At 46.3% G+C, this 17,356-nt stretch overlaps 1 protein-coding gene across 1 annotated transcript; it reads right to left on the bottom strand.

Annotated features, from left to right (window-relative positions):
• Positions 1–6,164: 6,164 nt before the first annotated feature.
• Positions 6,165–10,341, bottom strand: LOC137598989 (extracellular calcium-sensing receptor-like). The gene is made up of 8 exons (XM_068319604.1): positions 10,235–10,341; positions 9,720–10,014; positions 9,333–9,622; positions 8,595–8,890; positions 8,191–8,396; positions 7,857–8,078; positions 7,148–7,271; positions 6,165–7,063 (listed from the first exon to the last, which is right to left on the bottom strand). Exons 1-8 carry the CDS (start codon positions 10,339–10,341, stop codon positions 6,165–6,167), a joined length of 2,439 nt encoding a protein of 812 aa, XP_068175705.1.
• Between the last annotated feature and the right edge of the window lie 7,015 nt (positions 10,342–17,356).

Genomic DNA, 17,356 nt, shown 5'->3' with positions numbered 1-17,356 from the left:
TTAGCCGGGAAGGGTCCCAGGAATTCCTCCATGACCTGTTTCTGCGAGGAGCACATCCAGTTGCTCCACCCAGGTCACAACGGGGGGCACGGACCCCTATCCCCGTCCGCTGTTTCTGTCAACATGGTACCTCCAGAGAAGGAGAGTGGTGGCAGGCAGGCTAATGCCCAGGGGCAATGCACTGTCCCTGGGCTAAAATGAACGATGTGACGGACGGTTAGGGTGCCAGTACTGCGGGCATGGTGGCGGTCCGGACAAGCCCCGTGTGATCGTCGTGGCATGTAACTTCCAGACACGTAGCGGTTCAATGTGCAATCCCTATCCGCTGCTCAGCTGCATGTGGACGGGCAAAGATGAACGGCGGTGATGCCTCGCCTCCACTGCGGGTTCTACGACAGAGTGTGCGTTTCACAACAGACATTACGTTACTGGCTTGCAACCAATCTGACATTCCTCAATCACGGGCCCCAGGTTCCCGCCTGAAACCTTTCCACGGACCAACGGGTAACTGCGACATGCCCATGGAGGATCCTCCCTGGCTCTGGCTCAGGGAGAGGCTCCTCTTCAGATATGGTTCAGCATGGTGTGCTTCTGTGTTGTCCATGCACCCTGTGATCCATCTCTAAGCGGGGCTCCTCCAGTGGTCCATGTCCATTGTGCTCAATGACACAGCTCTTAGTGGTGGTTCTCAGTGGTCCAGCTCATATTTCGCATCTATGGTGATCCAGCTAAAAGTATGTGCAGGACTACAAGGGAATGAGGACATCCAGCGGCACAGCCAACCAGCTGTCCATGGGGTGGTGCTTAGTCTGGAGCCCAGGATGTCATCCATCGGCCCTGGAGGTCAGCCCAGGGCCCTGGAGGCTCAGGCTGGGATTATGGGGGCTGTGGCCGGGGCCTGGAGGCTCAGCCAGGGGCCCTACAGCCTAAGTCTGGGGCCCTGGAGGCTCAGGCTGGGGCTTTGGAGCTCAGCCTGGGGCCCCGGAGGTTACATTTTCAGCCTAAAAACCTGCTATTTTGATCAAAAATGAGGAAAAAACGGTTAAATGGAGCTGAAAGAAGTGGGGGGGGGGGTGGCCAGAAAGAGCAGAACCCAAACGGGGCCCCTGGCAGGCCGCTGGTAGGACTACCAGGGGAGCAAAGGCCTGGCCACCAGGGGCGCTACAGTTGGACTACCAGAGGCGCAAGAAAGTTCAATTGACCACCAGGGGCACGGTTGAGGTTTGGGGGGTGGGTTGTCAAATGACTTCCATCAAGCTAATATGGCTAGGTGCTAATACGAAAACTTGACCTCCACAGGCCACAGTCCGAAATGTGCGTAAGCTAATCCGAGCAATGAGAGCAGATGATCGGGTACGGGGAGTGGATCTTTGGCCTCTCCTCCTGGAGGTCACAAACAAAGTTGTTTTTTTTGGCAAAGTGTCACCCTGGAGGTCTGATTTTTTTGGGTTTTAAGCAGGAGGTGTCAGAAAAGTTATCACAGGGATAACTGGCTTGTGGCGGCCAAGCGTTCATAGCAACGTCGCTTTTTGATCCTTCAATGTCAGCTCTCCCTATCGTTGTGAAGCAGAATTCACCAAGTGTTGGATTGTTCACCCACTAATAGGGAACGTGAGCTGGGTTTTAGACCATTGTGAGACAGGTTAATTTTAACCTACTGATGATGTGTTGTTGCAATGGTAATCCTGCTCACTACGAGAGGCACTGCAGGTTCAGACATTTGGTGTAGGTGCTTGGCTGAGGAGCCAGTGGTGCAGAGCTACCATCTGTGGGATTACGACTGAACGCCTCTAAGTCAGAATATCGCCTAGGCGTAACGATACCATAGCGCAGCGGAACTTCGGTTGGCCCTGGATAGCCAGCGGGCTCCGGCCTTCCGGTGAGTAGAGCTGTTTGTGACAGGGCCGGGGCACGGCCAGACGATGGCCACCCCTCTCCTGACTCGCACCGTACGTTTGTGGAGAACCTGGTGCTAAATCAGTCCAGATGACCTGATTCTGGGTCAGAGTTTCTTTGGTGGTCCAGACCTAGGTGCCTCTGGTGGTCTGACTAATCCTCGGTGCCTCTGGTTTTCCAGCTCAGCCTGGGAGCCTCTGGTGGTCCAGGGCTCCGTGGCTCTTGTAGCATGTGCAGGGCCACTGAGGGCGCGAACCTCTAGGGGTGCGGGCTAAGAGCTTTATCCGCGGAGGGGTGCTTAATAGTGGGTACACGTGCTCGGCCGGTGCGCTGGGCTCTCGGAGCTCCAGGCGGAGGTTAAGGCCCCAGGTGGGGACTGTGGAGGTTGAGGCTGGGTTGTGGAGGCTGAGGCTGGGACTGCTGAGGTTGGCTGGGGCCCTGGATCCTCTGGCTGGGACTGTGGACGTCAGCCTGGGGCCCTGGAGCCTCTGGCTGGAGCTGTGGAGGTCAGCCAGGGGCCCTGGAGCCTCTTGGTGGGGTTGTGGTGGTCAGCCTGGGGCCCTGGAGCATCTTGGTAGGGTTGTGGAGGCCAGGATGGGAACCTGGGGCCTCTGGCTGTGGCTGTGGAGGTCACCCTGGGGCCCTGGAGCCTCTTGGTGGGGCTGTGGAGGTCAGCCTGGGGCCCCGGAACCACCAGCTAGGGCTGTGGAGGTCAGCCTGGGAACCTGGAGCCTCTGGTTGGGGCTGTGGAGTTTAGCCTGGGGCCCTGGAGCCTCCAGGCTGGCTCTCTGCTTGAATTTGTGACTTTATTTCATCTTTTGTCATAAAAATTGCATCAAAATCATGTGCAACACAATTCCAGTGCTTCAACACAAGTCCAGTGCTCATTTCTCACCCATATTAGTGTTATTATTTCATCTCACCAAGCACAGAGGAGCTAAACCGAGAGCCTCACCATACATTTCAGCATAAAAACCTGCTATTTTGATCAAAAATGAGGAAAAAAGTGTTAAATGGACCTGAAAGGGGCGTGGGGGGCGTGGCCAGGATGGGGAAATGCCAAACCGGCCCGGCCCATCCCGGGTCAGCCAGGGGCCTATAAAGGCCCTGTATGGCCGTCATCACTACTAGGGGAGCGAAGGCCTGGCCTCTAGGGGCGCTAAGGTCGGACTACCAGATGCGTGAGAAAATTCATTGGACCACCAGGGGCGCGGTCGAGGTTTGGAGGAGTTTGTCAAGCAACATCCATTGAGGTAATATGGCTAGGTGCTAATTTGAGACGAGGACCTCCAGAGACTAGAGGCCGAAATGCACCTAACTGAATCAGAGCAATGAGAGCCGATGGTCGGCCACAGGGAGCGGGTCTTCTGCCACTCCTCCTGGAGGTCCCGAACCAAGTTGAATTTTTTGACAAAGTGTCACACTAGGGGATGAGGGGGAGCCCTCTGTCTTTCGGCAGCCCAGCCCGGGTCGCTTTACCAGGGCGACCCACCCTCCTGGAGGTCCGGAACCAAATTGGGTTTTCCCCCACTTAAGAGGCTTCACCACAGTCACGAGGTCGTAGAACCAGCAGACAGGGCCGTCCGGGCTTCCCCCGTGGCTGTAGTAGCGGCCCATGGGCCTGTGAGCTCGAAAGCCAAACTCCATCGCATGACCTCCAGGATGGCGGGTCACCCCCTGAAGTGACCCAGTGACGGTGCACCGTGGCTGGGCAGCTGCCTGCCAGCATCCTTCCTCTTTCTCTCTGGAAGACACTTGGTCGTACAACCAGCAGACGGGGCAGTCATTTCTACAATGACAAGTGCCTTTCACCAACAATAACTCCTCCTTCCTCCTCCTCTTCCTTTGCTCTAAAGGTTACCTACATTACGGTGCTATAGTAATGTACACGTACGTATTTTGATATGATATTAAATGTTTTATTCTTATTGATTGTACAATAACATTATGTGTTTTGAACGATTTTCTAGATATTTTATGATTCCAATATTTTGCAGTGTATTTTTTTTGAAAACCGATGAATAATCAAGAATGACATAACTTCAAATGACGTTGGTTGAGGCATACCTATATTTTGTTTCATTTTTTTGTTGATTTTATTTACTGTAATTGCTTATAGTAAGTCTTTGAAATACAGTGGTACCTCTTCTCACAAAATTAATTGGTTCTGGAAGAAATTTCTTCACTAGAAAATCTTGTAAGTACAGATGCGTTTTCCATAAAAATGCCCTACTCCGTTCCAAGCCCCCCAATATTCAGACATAAATGTTTTATAAAGCATAAAAATGCATCAAAACGTAACAAATATATGTTACAATTAGATTATTACACAATAAATGAGAGTTGTGCATAATGTAAAAAACAACGAATAAAGAATAATAATGATGATCATTTACCTTTTAACTGCTGTCCTCATTGTTTTTTGCCCTCTTTGGTTCATGCCCTCTTGCCTCACCATGCCGAACAACAGAGTGAATTCCAGTCCTCCTTTTGAACTTCTCCAACCACCCACGCAATGCCTTAAACTCCCCGTGTTCTTTCACCGATGTTCCTTCGCCTGAATCCTCTTTCACAAGGTCATTAAAAATGACAGTTGCCTTTTTGCAAATTATAGCCTCAGTCACTGTGTCACCAGTCATCTCTTTCTCTTTTATCCACATGAGTAACAACCTCTCCATCTCATCGTACACTTCCGACCTCCTCTTCAAAATTATAGCAAGGCCTTTGGAAGGAGTTCTAGCTTTTATGGCTTCCTTTTGTTTTAATAACGTGGCGATTGTAGATACATTTGGGGTGAGAGTGTTTATCCAGCAAAATACCAAAATAAATCCAAAGCACAAAGAGGATGGTTTACAGCCAAAACGGCAATTCTTTTATTGATTCTCAGATCATCAGTACAGATCAATTGGGAAACAGTAACTGGATACATGTTTACATAACCCTTTTATACCCACTGGTCCCTATTGTCGTGTATATGAAGAGGTTACGTGTATTTTCCTGGGAAAACAGGAAAAATTAGATTTCCAGGCGAACATCCAAATCTAAGTAACCACCCTGTGTCACCATGACCCGCTTCCTGTGTTTCCTGTTTTTGTACAATTTGGTTATTCGCTGCCAAACTTGAAAATGTGTTTCCTCTGATTTGAAGTGTGACCCAAACATGCATTATTTCGCCTCCACACATTACGGACATATTTTTTGGTGAGATCAACCAAACATCCCTTTTTCATGCTTTTCTATTATCTCTTGCTTTGTTTGTATAGACAGAGAAACCCTTTTCTTCTTCTATTTTTTCCTCTTTTCTCCATCACTTTCTTGGGGTCTATAGTGAATACTCTAAAAGTTAATATATTTACATAAAATTATCTGAACACGTCATGGGTCGAGGGCTGAATGACGAGGACGCTGCATAGACACCTGTCTATCTACACACATAGACACATACAGTAGGGGTCCCTCTTAGCCAATGGGATGCCAGGATGATAGGTAATAGCCAATGGCAGAGCAGCTACAAGAATGTTCTGTGCGAACTCCGCACAGAGCGGGACTCGAACCCGGGTCCGCCATGTTATGAGACAGCAGCGCTAACCACTGCACCACCGTGCCACCGCATTGGGAAAGTGCAAAGCAAAATTAACAAAAAAAATTCTAACATGCCTGCTGAGTAGTCAAACAGTGATTATAATTTTATTTATATATATATATATATATATATATATATATATATATATATATATATATATATATATATATATATATATATATATATATATATATATATATACTCCCAGGCCTCTGGTAGAGGACCCAAGCTTGAGGATGACACACAGATACCACCCCACAAGGGTGAGAGGGACTTTTTTTTTTTTTTCTTATACACAGTGCACCCTTGCTCAATCTCGCATCAATGCTCGTGACTTCACCTCATCACGGATTTTTGGTCGGCAGTCCCGTTATACCTTACTCGCATTCTATTGGCTGATGGCATCCAGAAGTGCGCTATGTTCCTTGAGTCTCGGACTTTCGTGAGACACAAAAGTGCTTTAAACAGTCTATCAGAGTGTGGGAACAGGTAATACAGATAGGAGGTGATTTAATATCAGTATGGGGAGGGTTCACAAACGTTTAAATTGCCGTAAATAATTAGGTAAATAGATCATAATCTCGATCGCGGATTCCTTAACTGCAAGTGGTTCCTGAAAAGCATTAACCGCAAAGAACGAGGGCACACTGTATATCATTGCTTATAGAACTCAGATGTCTCTGGATCATTTTTTGTTCATCAAATTTTTCTTGGTGTTTTTTTCTGGTTTAAACAATATGATGAAACACTTTGGAACATATATACAGAATATTAATCCAAAACTGGAGGCCAGAATGGCAAATATCTCTACAGCCACAGTAAATTTCCCAGGAGAGCTGACATACGCTGGGATAAAGGTGATCCAGACTGCACAGAATATCAACATGCTGAAGGTGATGAGCTTGGCTTCATTAAAACTATCAGGCAGTTTCCGAGCTAGAATAGCAAGCACTAAGCAAAAGACAGCGAGTAGCCCAATGTACCCGAGTACACCCCAGAACCCAACAGCTGAGCCTAAAGCACATTCCAGAATGATTCTTTTCTTATATACAGTTAAGTTCTTGATTGGAAACGGGGGACTAACAACCAACCAAATGGTACATATTAATATCTGTATAAATGTTATGCAGGCTACAGTTATTCTTTGCTGCAGTGGACCAAACCATTTCATGACATTCCTGCCTGGGAGGGTGGCCTTGAAGGCCATTAATACTACAATTGTTTTGCCTAAAATACAAGACATGCAGAGGACAAAGGTGATTGCAAAGGCTGTGTGTCGCAGCATGCAGGACCAGTCAGAGGGTGCTCCAATGAAAGTTAATGAACTCAGGAAACACAGAGTCAGAGAGAAGAGCAGCAGGAAGCTCAGCTCAGAGTTGTTGGCCTTGACAATCGGGGATGTTCTATGTTGATAGAACAGAACTGCAGTCATGATGGTGAGACAGGCACCACCAACGGAGAACGCTGCCAGGATGATTCCTAGGACCTCATCGTAGGAAAGAAATTCAACAGGCTTGGGTAGACAGGAGTAGCTCTCTGCATTAGGCCAGAATTCATGAGAGCAAGGGGTACAATCAAGAGAGTCTAAAACACAAAACAAATTACAAATGGAAATTAGTACTCATATACAGTATGTCAGGTAGTATTAATGAATAGGAACTAAATCACCTGTAGAATTGCTAATCTCTCCATCAGGACATCGCACACAATCATAGCAGCAGATGGGTTTTCCTTTTTGAAGCACTTTACGGGTTCCTGGGTGACATCTGTCACTACACACTGACTTCGGAACCTGATACATGAATGCAAAGTCAAGAAGATTTAATGTTTCATTACAATTAATAATTATTTAACAAATGATAAAAACTGCAATTAAAAACTGTTTGTCAAAATTTAGCATGAAATAGTCTTCTATCCTTGTGATATTTGTAATTCCTTGTGCTGATTATAAATGTATATAGTATTTAAAATAATGAAACGTAGCTGCAGAGGGACCAAATGAACAGATTTTTCTATTTATAAACATATCTTACAAAAATAAGATGAAAATAAAATGTGCTTAAGCACAAGGAGTTTCAGATATTATCTGTTAAGTTACAAAGGTTTTGCTGCTCCCTTTTAAAAAGGTACATAACAGGTAATCAAAGGGGCTTTTCATGCTGAAATTAAGGTGATTGTTAGGGTTGTTAGGTCAAGAAACCCACTTGATTTATTAACATCAACCTGGTGATTTTATTTTATTTTATTTTAACACTAAAAATATGTACAATAACATTTGGAATGGTTCTCGTCACAATCAGTATAATCATCTGACAGTGGAAAATTACATCTTTGAGACCTTCAAAACATTCATTTTAATATGCTTAAAACTCCTTACTTTTGTGACACCCTCCATGAACATGAGGTTCGTATTAATTTGGAACTCCTGACCCGCTGGCAATGACCCATCATAATGTCCCACTGTCACAATCTCAATGCTGCCCCTGCGACTTTTCTGCCAATTGACCAGATCATACTTGGCCACGGGATCCCCATTTGCATCAAATGACACGTCATAACCGTTTAGGTTAAACTTCACTTCCTTCAAGTGATTAAGGACCTATGAGGAGAAGTTAAGTATTAAAAATTAAATAAAATGCATGTTATATATTATGTATATTATAGTTCCAAATTGGAATGTGTATTCCTGCTTTTTTATAATTGTAACAAACCTCCTTTAATGACAACTTGTTGTATTTGTCGCAGTGAGTTGAGGAATTTGTGTCCGGGCACAATGTGTTATGAAGGGCATGTGCTAATGCATAAACTGCCTTATAGACCATGTTAGTGATTCGAAGTTGAGATGTGTCGGTGTATGGGTTCTGGAGAGTCTGCATGTCTTCAGTTCCATCACACATTCTCTCACCTGTGGCAGTAACTGGACAGAACGTTTTAGCTCCTACACTAAAACCATATATTATATATCATAATATAAATAACAACAAAGAAGGTCAAAATATTTTACAATACATAATTTCATACAAAACTAAATCCACAAATGAATCTAGAGAAAAGTGTGTTTTACTTTCTTAATTTCTGGTGGACCTTTTTACAACAACAGAAACAGTTCTCTCACATGTTCCCAGCCTGCAGTTGAATACAACCTCCCAGAACTCGGTGAGCACTGGGGAAGAGGCCACTTTTGTGGCAGAGAGATCCAGCAGGAAGTCTCTCAATCCAGGGATGACTGATTGCTCAATGCCAAATCCAATAGCTCCAGCACAGAATCTGTACTTCAGCATGTCTCTGTTGGTGACCCAAGCCTCAGTTCCTACCCATTGGCGGGGTGGAGAAGCCTCACGTGCCAGCTCCTCCAGAAGGAGTCTGAGTTCAGCAGACGCAATAAACGCCACAATAACGTGAGCTGTTGATCTGTGGAAGACATTCACATGTATTATAACAAGTGACAGACGTCCATGGTGTCATTTGTTTAAATTCATGAGTAATAGCAGAGGTTGAGAGAGTGAGTGGTTGTTGGCTTTCTTGTGGCTCCAAAATCTCATTGGACTATGTACTGTATAGTTGCAATAAAGAATTTATATTCTATTCTATTCTAATGCACTGGCAACGTGTGTGGAGTTCACCCGGCCTCTCGCCTGTGGTCAGCTGGGATAGGCTCCAGCAACCACAGTGACCCAAAAAGTTGAAGAAGCAGATGTAGAAGAGATAATTGTGGTCATCTAAATCTAAAAATGATTGCACGGATTTATCGAAGGATGGATGGATGTGCGGATGAAATTGATTGAGTGCATTTTGTAAGGTTTGTGCAAATACAACCACTGTCACACTTTGACACAATCAGTGATATGGACACCTCCGGATAACATCAGCTACTCTCTGGATCTTGCTACGTGGGTTTGTCCGATGGAAAGACACAGAGTATTCCACACAGATCCCCTCCTTCTGTGCCGTGAGCAGGAAAGATGCCATACCATTGTTGCCATAGTCTGAATCTGATCGGATTGCACCGATCCAAGTCCAGCCAAAATGTTTTACAAGCTTGGCCAGTGCATCAGCCTGGAACTGGTCACTTGGTATGGTTCTGAAGAAATTAGGGTACTGCATCTTATCAGACAGACATGCACAAGTGGAAAAATAACTGACCTAAGTGAAAATATAAATGTGATTATTGAACATGGCAGGCACATGAATCAGTACTCATTTCTATTAAAGACAGTTTGTCAGAAATTCAAATGTTTACTTGAGGAATGTTGAACCTCCCGATAATACGTGACATGCTTATAGATCGCGTGGATCCAGATTCACCCACAACTCCCACCACCATACCAGACTGAGAGCAGCTATCACCAGTGTGAAATGCCTGATCCAGGCTATTTGAAAGCTGAAATGCCACATGCACTGTTACTGGCACAGAGGTGCAGGAGTCATGGATCTGATAACCCAGTTTGACACCGGGCAGGAGCTCAGTGCTGTTGTTAATCTCCTCAATGGCAAAGATCATAGCCTGTGAGAAGCGCAATCCACGGGAATCAATGCTGGAGACAGAAATTCAATTGTCAAACATGCATACGACGATGTTGATGCACTATTTAAGCAGGTAACATAATAAATTTGCAATTTAATACCATGGGTGATAACAGACACAAATCTTGTAACTAAGGCAGCCACAGTTAATGACAAGAAAATGTAACACAAATAAAAGCATTTCAGTAACACACTCTGATACTCTCTCAACAATCACTTCTCCTGACAGACCTCCCTGTGCATCTCAGTGGCTCAGGTACAGTGGTGTAGTTATATCTCAAGGTGTGTTTGTAGAGGTGTATGGAGAAAATACCCCCAATAACAAAGTCTCCATCCATAGAGAATGCTGGCAGGCGAGCGGTACCTTGGGGTTTACATGTTACAGTTGACGCTTGATTGTTAATTCTATGAACAATACCCCCTGTAAATCTAGCCTTTTGTTTGAGACCATCTCCATAATACAGATCAAACATGAGCAAACCAACAATTAGAAATGAAATCTCCATCTCTAAATTGTCTACATTTGAGTTTTCATGACTTATATACATTTTAAGACAACTACTCATCTTCCAGTATATTAAAGAGGGAACGCCCATTGGACTTAGATTATCATTTGTTAATGCCTGTTGAGAATTGTTTCTTTTTTTAACTTTTAACGATTTTACCTTTGCACCTTGTGCTGTGTTTTATTTAGTATCACATGGAAATGATATACACATTAGTGAGTTGTTTTTGTGATCGAATGTGATTTTACTGAATTTGAAATTTGAAATTCTATTTGAAATTCATGAAATTCTAATACTATGGTTTCACAGTCTTTTTGGAAAAATCAATTTGAAGTCAATTTTGTCATAACTGACCTCACAATTTTTGTTAAATTACAGGTGTCACTTGGAGAAAATCCTCCTCATTTTATAGATCCAACAGAAAGATTCCAAGTAAAAGATACAATGTCATGATTTCCAAAGAATGAATCTGAATTTTTGAACAGAAGATAGTCACCTCTGAATCAGTTGCCTCCATGTAACCCTGTCTTCTGCATCCTCTTCTCTCACACCAACTACAGTGATACCTCTATTTACAAATGTCTTTTATGAAATTTTCTACTCAAGAAATTTCTCAGCAGGAAAATATTACCTCTACTTACAAAAGAAATTTCGACTTACGTAATGTAAAAACACAATATTGGCTGATACTCGAATCTCCCACAGGTTCCTGAATGTAACATTCTCATAGCTGCTCTGCCATTGGCTATTACCTATTACGTATCTTCCTGGCATCCCATTGACTAAGAGGGACCTCTACCATATGTGTCTATGTGTGTAGATAGATAGGTGTCTATGCAGCGTCCTTGTCATTCGGCCCTCGGCCCTCGAGGTGTTCTGATAGTTTTACATCAATATATTAACTTTTAGAGTATTCACTATGGACCCCAAGAAAGTGACGGAGAAAAGAGGAAAAGAAAAGACGAAGAAAAGAGTTTTTTGTTCGTACAAACAAAGCAAGAGATGATAGAAAAGCCTGAAAAAGGGATGCGTTTGGTTGATCTCACCAAAGAATATGGCCGTAATGCATCTACAATCACCACGTTATTAAAACTAAAGGAAGTTTAAGGAGTTTAAGGCATCGCGTGGGTGGTTGGAGAAGTTCAGAAGGAGGACTGGAATTCACTCTGTTGTTCATGGTGGGGCAAGAGGGCATGAACCAAAGAGGGCAAAAAACAATGAGGACAGCAGTTAAAAGGTAAATGATCATCATTTTTGTTCTTTATTCTTTGTTTACGTTATGCACAACTCTCATACCGTAGGGGGTGGCTGTAACATGACCTGAGCTGTGGGGGGTGGCCGTGGGTTGATTATTGTCGAGGGGTAGGGAGAGGGGGCGTGGTGGTGTTGGAGAGGGACAGGGGGAGGAGGGGGCTGCAGCGTGGAGGGCAGGGCTGGGGGAGGGGTGGATGCCTGAGCGAAACTATTGAAAAATTCGTTCAGGTTATCTGCCCACTTCTGGTGGGCAGATAGCCCTTCCCATGGGCTCACCACCTGTGGGAGGGGCCATAGGGGTCGGGTGCATTGTGAGCTGGGCGGTGGCCGAAGGCAGGGACCTTGGCGATCCGATCCCCGGCTACAGAAGCTGGCTCTTGGGACGTGGAATGTCACCTCTCTGGCAGGGAAGGAGCCTGAGCTGGTGTGTGAGGTTGAGAAGTTCTGACTAGATATAGTCGGGCTCACCTCCGCACACAGTTTGGGCTCTGGTACCAGTCCTCTCCAGAGGGGTTGGACTCTCTTCCACTCTGGAGTTGCCCATGGTGAGAGACGCCGAGCAGGTGTGGGTATACTTATAGCCCCCCGGCTTGGCGCCTATACATTGGGGTTCACCCCGGTAGACGAGAGGGTAGCCTCCCTCCGCCTTCGGGTGGGGGACCGGGTCCTGACTGTTGTTTGTGCGTATGCACCAAACAGCAGTTCAGAGTACCCACCTTTTTGGAGTCCTTGGAGGGGGTGCTGGAGAGCGCTCCCACTGGGGACTCCATCGTTCTGCTGGGGGACTTCAATGCTCACGTGGGCAATGACAGTGAGACCTGGAAGGGTGTGATTGGGAGGAACGGCCCCCCCGATCAGAACCCGAGTGGTGTTCAGTTATTGGACTTCTGTGCTTGTCACGGACTGTCCATAACGAACACCATGTTCAGACATAAGGGTGTCCATATGTGCACTTGGCACCAGGACACCCTAGGCCGCAGTTCGATGATCGACTTTGTGGTCGTGTCATCGGACTTGCGGCCGCATGTCTTGGACACTCGGGTGAAGAGAGGGGCGGAGCTGTCAACCGATCACCACCTGGTGGTGTGTTGGCTCCGATGGTGGGGGAAGATGCCGGTCCGACCTGGCAGACCCAAACGTATTGTGAGGGTCTGCTGGGAACGCCTGGCGGAATCCCCTGTCAGAAGGAGTTTCAACTCCCACCTCCGGCAGAACTTCACTCACGTTCCGGGGGAGGCGGGGGACATTGAGTCTGAGTGGACCATGTTCCGCGCCTCCATTGTCGAGGCAGCTGACCGCAGCTGCGGCCGTAAGGTGGTCGGTGCCTGTCGTGGCGGCAACCCCAGAACCCGTTGGTGGACATCAGCGGTAAGGGATGCCGTCAAGCTGAAGAAGGAGTCCTATCGGGCCTTTTTGGCCTGTGTGACTCCTGAAGCAGCTGATAGGTACCGGCAGGCCAAGCGGAATGCGGCTTTGGTGGTTGCTGAGGCAAAAACCCGGGCGTGGGAGGAGTTCGGTGAGGCCTTGGAAGACGACTTCAAGACGGCTTCGAAGAAATTCTGGTCCACCATCAGGCGTCTCGGGAGGGGGAAGCAGTGCAGCATCCACACTGTATATAGTGGGGATGGGACATTGCTGACCTCAACTCGGGACGTTGTGACTCGGTGGGGAGAATACTTCGAAGACCTCCTCAATCCCGCAGACACGCCTTCCCATGAGGAAGCAGAGTCTGGGTTCTCTGAGGCGGGCTCTCCTATCTCTGGGGTTGAGGTCACCGAGGTAGTTAAAAAGCTCCTCGGTGGCAGGGCCCCGGGGGTGGATGAGATCCGCCCGGAGTTCCTAAAGGCTCTGGATGTTGTGGGGCTGTCCTGGTTGACACGCCTCTGCAACATCGCGTGGACTTCCGGGACAGTGCCTCTGGATTGGCAGACTGGGGTGGTGGTCCCCCTTTTTAAGAAGGGGGACAGGAGGGTGTGCTCCAACTACAGGGGCATCACACTCCTCAGCCTCCCTGGTAAGGTCTATTCAGGGGTTCTGGAGAGGAGGGTCCGTCGGGAAGTCGAATCTCGGATTCAGGAGGAGCAATGTGGTTTTCGTCCTGGCCGTGGAACAGTGGACCAGCTCTACACCCTCCGCAGGGTCCTTGAGGGGGCATGGGAGTTCGCCCAACCAGTCTACATGTGTTTTGTGGACTTGGAGAAGGCGTTCGACCGTGTTCCTCGGGGGGTTCTGTGGGGGGTGCTTCGGGAGTATGGGGTACCGGACCCCTTGATAAGGGCTGTTCGATCCCTGTACGACCAATGTCAGAGTTTGGTCCGCATTGCCGGCAGTAAGTCGGATTTGTTTCCAGTGAGGGTTGGACTCCGCCAAGGCTGCCCTTTGTCACCGATTCTGTTCATAACTTTTATGGACAGAATTTCTAGGCGCAGCCAAGGCGTTGAGGGTGTCCAGTTTGGTGGCCTCAGTATCGCGTCTCTGCTTTTTGCAGATGACGTGGTGCTGTTGGCTTCATCAAGCCGTGATCTCCAACTCTCACTGGAGCGGTTCATAGCCGAGTGTGAAGCGGTTGGGATGAGAATCAGCACCTCCAAATCTGAGACCATGGTCCTCAGTCGGAAAAGGGTGGAGTGCCCTCTCCAGGTTGGGGATGAGATCCTGCCCCAAGTGGAGGAGTTCAAGTATCTCGGGGTCTCGTTCACGAGTGAGGGTACGATGGAGCGGGAGATCGACAGGTGGATCGGTGCAGCGTCTGCAGTGACGCGGACTCTGTATCGGTCCGTCATGGTGAAGAAGGAGCTGAGCCGAAAGGCAAAGCTCTCGATTTACCGGTCGATCTACGTTCCTGCCCTCACCTATGGTCACGAGCTGTGGGTCGTGACCGAAAGAACGAGATCCCGGATACAAGCGGCCGAAATGAGTTTCCTCCGCAGGGTGTCCGGGCTCTCCCTTAGAGATAGGGTGAGGAGTTCGGTCATCCGGGAGGGACTCAGAGTCGAGCCGCTGCTCCTCCGCATCGAGAGGAGCCAGATGAGGTGGCTCGGGCATCTGGTTAGGATGCCTCCTGGACGCCTCCCTGGTGAGGTGTTCCGGGCACGTCCTACCGGGAGGAGGCCCCGGGGACGACCCAGGACACGCTGGAGAGACTATGTCTCCCGGCTGGCCTGGGAACGCCTTGGGATTCTCCCGGAGGAGCTGGATGAAGTGGCTAGGGAGAGGGAAGTCTGGGCTTCCCTGCTTAAGCTGCTGCCCCCGCGACCCGACCCCGGATAAGCGGAAGAGAATGGATGGATGGATGGATGGATGGATGGATGGATGGATGGATTCTGGTCCCCAATGACCTGGCGGTCGGGTCCTTTATGGCCTGAGATGGTCTTCAGGCCCCTCCACACCTCGCCGACGTTGTTCTGCTGCAGCTGGTCCTCCAAATGACCTACCTGTAAATCAGTGTGACTTCTGCTGTTGTCATAGAGACCAGTTCAGATATCTGTGGCTTCACCTTGACAGGTGTTACTCTGATGTCATTTTACACCAAAGTCTGTTTCTGTTGTTTCCATCAGCTTCAGGAAGTGTTCCTCTATTTTTACCAGCAACAGACTAGAGTTGTTCAACCTGACATTCAGATCCTGCAGAACGCTGACTCCCATCACGTTCTGTTATACAGTACATGTAAAGTTAGGTTACACATATTCGTCCGACCACTTTCTTTTTTTGCTCAACATAGTTACTATGAATTAAAATATTTCAGTTTTTTTCAGTCGCTAACCAGCGTTTGTCCAAACAGCAGTCAGTTTGTCTAAACTCTAAACACTATTAGCACAACATCGGTCTTTTGTGGCCATACCATTCACAGTCAATGAACATATTTCCACAATGCTTTCATTTTCTTAACACATAAACTATACCTACCAACAAAATTATGCATTGTTTTTTTATATTATTTTCGGATGTTAACACACAACATCCCACAATAGCAATAACAATATTCCAAACCTTAGATACAGTATAAAAACCTCTGCGTCTGCAATGATATCGGTTCAAAACACAATATATCGCAGCTGATAAACAAACAATTGAACTTTTTTATTTTTATTTTATATACTCAATTAATCCTGAAAGGGAAATTAGTGGCACACTCTAGTGTTAGTAATTCATACGTGTATATATTAGTGTGAACAGGCCCTGAACACACACTCACACACACAGAGGTCCTGTATGCATGCAGGGGGGGGGGGGGCAGAGTGGCGGGCAGCTCCTTTATGATGAACCTAAATGAGCAATTTGTAAGGGGGATGGCGCCTTGCTCAAGGGCGTGTCGGCAGCGCTCCAGAGGTGACCTGGCACCTCCCACTGTCAGCTCACCTGACACATTTTTGGGTAGGAGCGGGAATCGAACCACCAATCTCGGAACATTGGATGACCTGCTCTACCACTGAGTCACTGCCCCCCCATTGACACACAGCTGATCACTGCCAGGGGGGGGGATCCGGCACACCACAAGGGGTTCAATTCCAGGAGCATCACCGTGGATGATATCAGAGATCATAGAGATTACAGATAGTAATCAAAGATTAGAGACAGTAATTAGAGATTAGACACAGTAATTAGATATTAGAGACGGTAACTAGAGATTACAGGCAGTAATTACAGATTAGAGACAGTAATTAGAGATTAGAGACAGTAATTAGATATTAGAGACAGTAACTAGAGATTAGAGACAGTAATTAGATATTAGAGATGGTAACTAGAGATTAGAGACAGTAATTACAGATTATAGACAGTAATTAGAGATTAGAGACAGTAACTAGAGATTACAGGCAGTAATTAGAGATTAGAGACAGTAATTAGAGATTAGAGACAGTAATTAGATATTAGAGACAGTAACTAGAGATTAGAGACAGTAATTAGATATTAGAGATGGTAACTAGAGATTAGAGACAGTAATTACAGATTATAGACAGTAGAGATTAGAGACAGTAATTAGATATTAGAGATGGTAACTAGAGACTAGAGACAGTAATTACAGATTATAGACAGTAATTAGAGATTAGAGACAGTAATTAGGTGTTTTTTTTAAGTAAGCCCCCCCCCCACACACACACACACACACACACACACACACTTTTTTCTGGGCTTTTTGCTGTTGTCGTTTTTTTGTTCAGAATGCTCTTGTGTATTTCATGGCTATTTTGTTCACTGTTATCTTTTTCTGTTATATCATATTGTAAACTGTATTTTACTGTACTTTTTATTGTAAACGGTAAAGGAAAAAAAACTGATTTGCTCTTTAATGGAATGCTTTTGAATGTAAAAATTGCATGTGCACATAAAGTTCCCAACCAAGACACTGTGTGTACATTTTCCGGGCAATAAAACTGAAACATAAAATTCTATGTAATCTTTATAATGTCAATGATACCCAGTATTTTGAAACCTGGTGTACTTTGATTGACTGCATGTACCTTATATTTGACACAGTAATTTCATTTTGAGTCGAATATCCAGTGTTTTGGTAAAGTGTGTGAACAGAAAAACATGTATTCTATTTTGAAATGAAGAGTTTGTGTTTATTTAACAAAATGTGTTTTTGAGAAGA

The sequence above is a fragment of the Antennarius striatus genome, chromosome 7, assembly GCF_040054535.1.
Source record: "Antennarius striatus isolate MH-2024 chromosome 7, ASM4005453v1, whole genome shotgun sequence".
In the NCBI taxonomy this organism is placed as follows: domain Eukaryota; kingdom Metazoa; phylum Chordata; class Actinopteri; order Lophiiformes; family Antennariidae; genus Antennarius; species Antennarius striatus.
This window is presented reverse-complemented; position numbering and strand designations above follow the sequence as displayed.

Coding starts and splice junctions, on each gene's coding strand:
- LOC137598989 (XM_068319604.1), bottom strand. CDS start 10,341: ATGGATGGAGACTTTGTTATTGGGGGTATTTTCTCCATACACCTCTAC. Junction 8,891..9,332: donor GTAGCTGATGTTATCCGGAG/GTGTCCATATCA, acceptor TGTCTTCCACAG/ATCAACAGCTCACGTTATTG. Junction 7,064..7,147: donor AGAGATTAGCAATTCTACAG/GTGATTTAGTTC, acceptor TTTGTGTTTTAG/ACTCTCTTGATTGTACCCCT.